Source organism: Argopecten irradians, chromosome 7 (assembly GCF_041381155.1).
Source record: "Argopecten irradians isolate NY chromosome 7, Ai_NY, whole genome shotgun sequence".
NCBI classification, from domain to species: Eukaryota; Metazoa; Mollusca; class Bivalvia; order Pectinida; family Pectinidae; genus Argopecten; species Argopecten irradians.
Genome location: NC_091140.1, coordinates 19,667,860 through 19,676,054, shown reverse-complemented (window position 1 = coordinate 19,676,054; position 8,195 = coordinate 19,667,860). Strand labels below are relative to the sequence as shown.

Sequence of the window (8,195 nt, the reverse complement as noted above, 5' to 3'; positions counted from 1 at the left end):
AATAACGAGCAAAACAGTCCCATAAAAACGAATAGTTTGCCACAAGTTGTTTCTAGAATGTGTCTGCAGATCTTCATTTATTAGGGTGCACATTAATTTCCTTCGTCCAGACTTTGTAAATTAGATCAATCTCTGGGGAAATATAAATTTATGACACTTTCTTTACAATTGTTTGATAGTTTATTCTTGTACGTGTATGTAAACTACATCAATACTAGCATGCTGGACACAGTGTTGCATAATCAACAATGATAAACATCATGTAGATTTGAAATTGAATTAGCCTCGCATTCGTTTAACGGTCATATAGCCCCCATCACGAAGGGTCATCGCTATAAATTTCTGATATAATATCAAACATAATACAGTGGCACATGCTGTAACATCGTCTCAACTACATGTGCATTAGATGTTTCATAACCAAATGGAAGAAAATTTGTTTTAGACGTTTAGTTGCTGTTTGAGATATCTATTTGATTGAGGTAATTAATAACTACATTTGTTTACTTACATTATGAATTGAACATTGTTCCCCGTATGCAATATCTCATAACGCAAAATGTATTTATAAATTCATTTTGGTGTCATACATATATTACCTGTTATGCAGCATTAGAAAATGAACCTATAAGGACAAGCATACTTATATCCTGGACTAGACTTTGGCCAAAAAGAATTCGTCGAGGTCCTGACATACTGATCCCGGTATTCCTGTTCACCCTATTCGACCCAACATCTACACCCTGCTACATGTACCTAGTGAGTGTTGTTGAAGAACCTTTCTTTCTCTTCACATGTTGAACCCAGTTCAGAACTAGCCTTTTCCTTAGACCATGAGCAATCAACACCATTTTTTCTGCTGGCTTCTGTTTGGTTCTTGCCGGCAGATTACGGTTGATGGCCATTAACAAAGGAGGATTTTTCTGAGGCAGTTGTTAACTAAGGTCTGTGTTTTATTATTGTTCAATCACAGTGATTCATGTTTCCAAACCACAGAATAATACATGCTTCATTGTGGTATTTGAAATTGTGATTTACTGTTCAAAGTTAGTATATTAATCCAAATTTCTCAGCTAATGGAAACCTTTAAAGTCTCACTTTAACATCTGCCCCGTCTATGGTTTGTCGATTATGCCGCAAAATGTGTGTGAAGCAGTCCATATCAGCGCTTGGTCGTCAAACGTAATAAAGGTATTTTGACTACGTTACCCCAGAGTATCTAGATAAGATGTTGTATCAGTGTCCCTGATTGCATCGTCTGCTGCATGAATTTGAGAGAGAACTAGATCATCAATGAAGGTATATCAAGTTATCACAAAAACCACTGTATGATATTTCTCTTTCCCTTTTTCACTATGACTTCAACAACTTGCCTGTTGGTTAGCAGATATAAAATAGGATTCAACAAGGATCCCTGTCTACCCTCAATCAGGATTTCCAATGCATGGTCGGGCTTCAAATTATAAAAATGTTGTTTTCTGGTCTTCCGTTCCACTCTAATTATTGTTCCATGAAGATGTTAAGTATCATTATCTGCTGAACACGACACCGGACTGGAAGAGTAGAGATAATAATTTCGAAGGTTGTTGGTCTGTACTCAATAAGAGCTGACTACTATACTGTAGTAGAAAATAATCTACAGATTCATCCTTCTTTTTTCGCACAGGAGACATTTTTGGCAACTTTAGTTTCAATTACGGCGCCTCTTTTTTTGTCTGGAGGATGTAGGTTTTAGTCAAAACTTTTAGTTTTACAGCAATCTTGCGGTTCTTCACCTATCAATTGTTTTGTCTTTCCTCCGGTCATGCTAGCACAAATGGGCAGCAGAAATTCTTTCTGCGAATGTTTGCCTTCTAATCATCCCTCTCCTTTAAAACTTAAAAGGAGTGAAAGTTTGTTAACTTATGTTAAGTAGTGTCTCTATAAAAAGTCCTGTCTCGTTCATAATGAAAATGTCACACATTGTATCTATTGAGTAATTGGTTTCCACCCACTGTCTACTTTTACTGACATCGTCTCGTTCAGCACTCATAGTATCTAATACAATAATGTGGCATTTGTAAAACTGTCCAACCAGCCATTCGATGCCTTAAAAGGTAACATTACCCTAGTCACTGACAAACTTCGGGTCATTTGTTTATAACATTGGTCCCATGACGTTGACAGCGTCCTGAAACAATTCTTAACAAAGTTGCTTAATATCTTCGTTTCCTGTGTGACGTTGGCGTTTAACCAGGCACTTTGTGTTTATAAACTCCGATTTCCTTTTTCATAAAATTTTAATATGTGTTTCCAGGTACTATATTGCTCTGGTGTCTATTACGCTTTTATATAAACGTATTCATATTGAGGCGACAAATTACAGTTTATACTTCTCATTATTGCAAATGCTTAGAGTATTTCATAAACAATGTCGGCTTGATACAGAGAGAAATAATGCCTCCTTTAATTGTTTGTTAACGACTTTGAAAACGGGTTCATCGACAATGATGCCAACAATTATCAATTGTCAAATCTTAAATTATTTTGTATGTATATTGATAGCATGTGCAATAAAGCCTGTGAAATATAGGGAAAATCAAATACAAATACGATAAAACGGATTAATTTAGAAGTTAATAAATATATATTAGACGTTAAATCTATTCACGTACAAGAAAACCTTAGTTTCAATATACATATATAGTTTAAAATGTCACCATCATGTTGATCCCAGTCAATGTCAGCTGTTTCAAATGTTGGAATGACAACTTTGCGAAATTTGCAGTGAAACGACTCCTTTGGGCAAGTTTTCATCATTATCATCATCGTCGTCGTCCTCACTTGTAGAACCATTGTTTGTACTCACTGTTCCTTGTGTGAATTCACATCTGCCTTGCAGGCTGGGCGTTAGATTGCTGTCCCTATAGCATGATCGTAAAAGGCGGCTAACTTTAGGATCTTTTCTTTCTCTTCTTCCTAGGTAGCTAAATGTCTTCTTCCTAACGTCTTCCTTGACACAACCTTACTTTTGGCCATCTGCTGAGCGCTCGCTCCAGTGAGGTAGGCATTAAAGGATTGGAACAACTGATTCGCCCGTTGTTAGTATAATGTGACCGGGTTGGGTGTATTGCTTGGTCTTTTAAATCGGCCGCATGCTTCATTGATGTAGCACTATGAAATGGGCAAATATCCCACTACACAAGAAAAACATAACATGAATATACCGCAGCCTCCAAAACCAAGCACCACGCACTCCATACACACTACACGCCGCATACATGGACGACCGTCCTTACATGACCCTGGCAGTTAATAGGACGTTATCTAATTTAATAAAAAAGTGTGAATTCACATTTTGCAAAACACTTCCCAATGGTTGTTTGTGCTACCTCATTTCAGGAGTTATTAACCCTATAGATCGCATCCACCACAAACATTTTCATTAAATCTGTGGACAATAGAGAGATCGATACAAATTCATCTTCTTCCCCATATGCAGGAGTTGTAAGATATGAACGATAAAGAGTTAAAGTTAATTGATTAAATCAAGTTTACCGTCACGCTTAAACCAGTTAAAATGATGGAGGGTTAAACACTGAAGTCACTATGTAATTATTGAATGATAATTGCAAATCTTTTAAAATCAATTTATGAAAATTATTGTCTTTATTTGATTCAATACTGATACCACTTACCTGTCATTTTCTACACGTCAGCTTTATTGTTTGTAGTACAGTGAACTGTATGTCTTGACCCGTAGGCTGGGCATGTGAAGTGCTATTGGGTGGAAAGAATTCCATTTCAACGATAATATCGGATGGGATGGAGCATTGTCTAAAAATAATACAATGTTCCGGTTTTGATATCTCTGTTTAATGCAAGTCCTCAACGAGTCTCATAGATCCCATAGGTTCATCCATACCTTCGCATTGTTTTTATAAGTCACTGGTAGGTTTTCTGGTGTTACCTAACTGAAATATCTTGGCTTCGCGGATTTGTCGATGATCAATGGTTTTATCTTTACCCAGGTCACGCTAGCACAAAAGGCGGCAATTGTCCTATCCTTTGAAGGTTTTCTTGCTGCACAGTCCTCTCCTTTAAAATGAAAAGTTCGTTTAGCCATGTCTCATTTATATTAAAAAAAATGTCCCACAAATTATATCCTTCACCAAGTACATGTCCATAGCTTTGCTTTCCACTCAGTGAATTTAGTTTTGCTGACATCGCCTCGTACAACACTCATGGTTCCGAATACAATACTGTGATGCATTGTTTAACTTTCCAACCTGTCATTTGATGTCTTAAATGTCACATTACCAAATTCAAACCACTATTAAGCTTTATGAAGTTTGTCTTAAAAAGTGGTCCCGTAACATTTATACGCCGACTAAAAGCACCGTAAGACCACTCGTAACAAAGTTGGTCAATGGTTCGTCTTCCGTAGATTTTGAATTTGTGTTTTCCCACATCATATTGCTCTTCTGACACATACGCATGTTCATTGTTTATTCATGTATACGTATTCATATTGAGGGGACAAATTACAGATAATTCACTTATCGGTAAATACTGCAAAGGCTCAGAACATTTCAACAGCAATGTCGGCTTGATACAAAGAGAAATAGTGTCTCATTTACTCTTTACATTGTTTTTTTAATGATTTTGAAATCTATTTCATTCGATATCTTTATTTTTTTGTCTGTAAAAGAATAGGCAAAATAGCAGCTTAAATTGGTATTTATTCAGAAGAAGCGTCAACTGTATCATAAATTACTAAGGAACCAAAGATCTACATGCATGAAAAATGTCACAATTCTATCAAAAAATGCTCAGCTTTTGTATTTATCCACCTAGCACTGTCCGAGACCCGGAAGTGTAATGACGATTATAAGTGAAACATGTGCAGTTATCCCGAGGCCATCATCGATATTCCATGGGTTACTATCACTGCCGAAATATCCACTCCTGGAATATGTCATAGCAAAACTGAAGATAATGTGAGCGAAAGCACACGTGACAGGAAATTTGACCCTTTGATGTACAGAAGAAGAACCGAATAACCATGTAATCATCATGTAATCATGTAATTAAAACACCAATTTAAGTCCTTTTGACTTCTGGAGGCGTATCCTTGTATGTGATCAAATAATCGATCAGGTAGCTCTATAACAAGTAGGAGAGAATTTGGAGGGTTCATTGTGTCAGTGCTGGTTAAGGCGCGATTTAAAGGAGTTCACAGACTTTGCAGACACTACGTTTTCTGGCAAACTGTTCCATATATCTACAATTCTGCTGTTAAACCCATGTTTGGTTACTTCTAGTCTGGATACTGGCTTCAAGATCTTTTTAGAGTGACCTCTTGTGAAGGTGATGGGAGACATTGTAAACAATTTATCTTTGTCGACTTTATCAATGTTGTTGATAATCTTGAACATTTGTATGAGATCGGAACGTTTTCTCCTATACTCAAGGCTTGGTAGTCCTAAGGATCTTAGACGCTGTTCGTAGGATAAGTTGGTTAATCCATTTAATCTTTTGGTCGCTCTCCTCTGGACATTCTCGATCACAATTTTATCCTTAAGTAACATAGGGTTCCAAATGCAGGATGCATATTCCATATTAGGCCGAATCAGGGACTTGTACAAGTTAAGGAACATTGTTGTATCGATGTAGGTAAAGGTTTTGAAGATCTGTTAGCTTTTGAAACACAGTTGGAGGCATGCTCACTAAATTTCATTTTGCTATCACAAGTTACGCCAAGATCTTTTTCGGATTTAGTTTTGATGATTTCACTCTTTTGACCTTCATTTTCGATGTTATATTTGTTAATGTTGTCCTTGGAGTTACCGATACACAAGTGTTTACACTTTTTGGCATTAAGTTGCATGTTCCAGGTCTCGGTCCATTTGCAAATATTCTCAACATCTCTCTGTAGATCCTCTTTGTCATCATTGTTGCTTACTCCTTTCAATAATTTTGCGACGTCGGCGAACATTTTTATTACAGTTTGCACAACTTCCGGCATGTCGTTCACGAAAATTAAAAATAATATTGGCCCTAAAATGCTCCCCTGCGGGACCCCGCTTGTGACGTCACTTACGTAGGAGAATTCACCGTCAATACATACCCGCTGCTTCATTCCAATGAGAAAGTTTTTGATCCAATGTAAAACATTTCCTCTGATACCATATTTTTCCAATTTTAGAAGTAACCTTTTGTGAGGGACCCTGTCAAAAGCTTTACTGAAATCGAGGTATATGATGTCAACGTTTTCCCCCTCATCCATTTCATTGGAAATGTAATCTGTGACCTCGATGAGTTGTGTCACACAGGATTTCCCTTTCATGAAGCCATGCTGGTGATTTGAAAATAAGCCGTTTGATTCCATATGAGTGGTGATTTCATCTTTCAGAATTCGTTGAAGAATTTTGCATGGTATCGACGTTAGACTTATTGGACGACAATTTTCTGTTTTGAGTCTAGATCCATTTTTGTGAATCGGTGTTACATGAGCAACCTTCCAATCTGATTGTGGTGTTCTTTCTTCTATTGATTTCTTGAATATTATTTCTAGTGGCTCAATCAGTTCATCAGATGTTTCTAAAATCAGTTTTGGATGGAATATGTCTGGACCTGATGATTTGTTTGGATTCAGTTTCAAGATTGCTGATTGGATTTTTTCTTTAGTTATGATGTTTTCCAATGCAGAGTTGAAATTACTAGTAGTGAAAGTAGGTAGGTCTCCGTCTGGTTCAACTTTGAAAACACTAGAGAAGTATTCATTAAACATATTGGCCTTGTCTTTGCTGTCACTCCATCTTTTCCCACACGAATCCTCCAATTCCCCTACGGATTGCCTTGTTTTGGTTTTAGACCGTATATATTTCCAGAACTGTTTTGGATTGTCTTTTATGTGATTGGCTATATTACGTTCAAAGTGATATTTCGACACTCTAATGGAGGATGTTGCCTTGTTCCTCGCTAATTTGTATTTATTCCAGTTTTCTGTTGTTCTACAGTGTTGATATCTTAACCACTTTTTATGCTTATCCTTGATGTTCTCTCTAGCTAGTTTGTCTAAAGGGGCTGATTGCTTTGGATGGTCGTAATTGCCTTTGCTCACTGGTACGTTTTTATCTACTATTATTGATACAAATTCAGCGAAGGCTTTCCACGATTCCTCTGCTCCCTTTCCCTCTAGGAGAGTATGCCAATCTTTGTTTCTTAATTCTTCTTTGATGTTATCGTAGTTTCCTTTGAAATAGTTCTTTTTCAGTGTGGTTTTAATCGCTGTGTCTGAATACAAGTTAAGATTAAAAGTCAACAGCAAGTGATCACTATGACCAAGTCCGGGTAAATGTACAACTTCATCAACCATTCCCTCTTCGTTGGTAAAGATCAAGTCAAGGCAATTAGCCGTTTGACCCTCTCTATATCTAATAGGAAGCTGGACATGCTGATTGAGGAAAAGATCTTTCGTCGTTTCTAAAAACTCATAGGCTGGATGACGTTCAGTAACTGAGGTCGAACAGTTATTCCAATCGATCTCTTTGAAATTGAAGTCTCCGGTTATTAAAGTATGGCTAAATGATCGTTTCAGTGCATCAGTTAAAAGGTGTTGTAATTTGATGTTATTGTCGTTATCACTGTTCGGGCTTCTGTAGATGTTTCCAATCAGTAATTTATCTTTGTTTTTCAAATTTATGCTGCACCATACATGTTCGTCGAAATCAATTGAAATTAATTCTTTCATAGCGTTGAGATTTTTCTTTGTCATAATAAGAACCCCCCTTTTTCCTTCTTCGTTTCGGTGAGTGTCATAACCCGGTATATTGTAGAGTTCCTGATATACTTTTGTGGTGGCTTTTGGGTAAACTTCAGTAAGAGATATAATGTCTGGTGATTTTTCGACTGCCATTTGCTCCAGCTCTGATAATTTGCTTGGCGTGAGGGTATCAACATTTGAATAAAAAACGATGAGGGAAGGTGATTGGTCGATAGTGGTATTGATGTCATTATTTACAGTAAAAGCCTCCTTAAAATCAACATCCTAGACTCTTTCAACTTCTGGCGATGTCGGAACTCTACTGTCGAGGATAGTGTCCTGGCTGTACACTAACGTCATGTCACCTGAAGATACGTCATGATTGTATGACGTCATGTTGAAGGACCGTCTTATAGGACTAATCTCATTTGTTGATCTGACAGAATAA

General features: G+C 37.1%; 1 protein-coding gene across 1 annotated transcript; it reads right to left on the bottom strand.

Annotated features, from left to right (window-relative positions):
• Nucleotides 1-5,183: 5,183 nt before the first annotated feature.
• LOC138327068 (uncharacterized) lies at nt 5,184-5,600 on the bottom strand. The gene has a single exon (XM_069273053.1). The coding sequence runs from the start codon at nt 5,598-5,600 to the stop codon at nt 5,184-5,186; it is 417 nt and encodes a 138-aa protein (XP_069129154.1).
• Nucleotides 5,601-8,195: the final 2,595 nt, after the last annotated feature.

Excerpts from the sequence above, each read along its gene's own strand:
- LOC138327068 (XM_069273053.1), bottom strand. The coding sequence starts at position 5,600 with ATGGAATATGCATCCTGCATTTGGAACCCTATGTTACTTAAGGATAAA.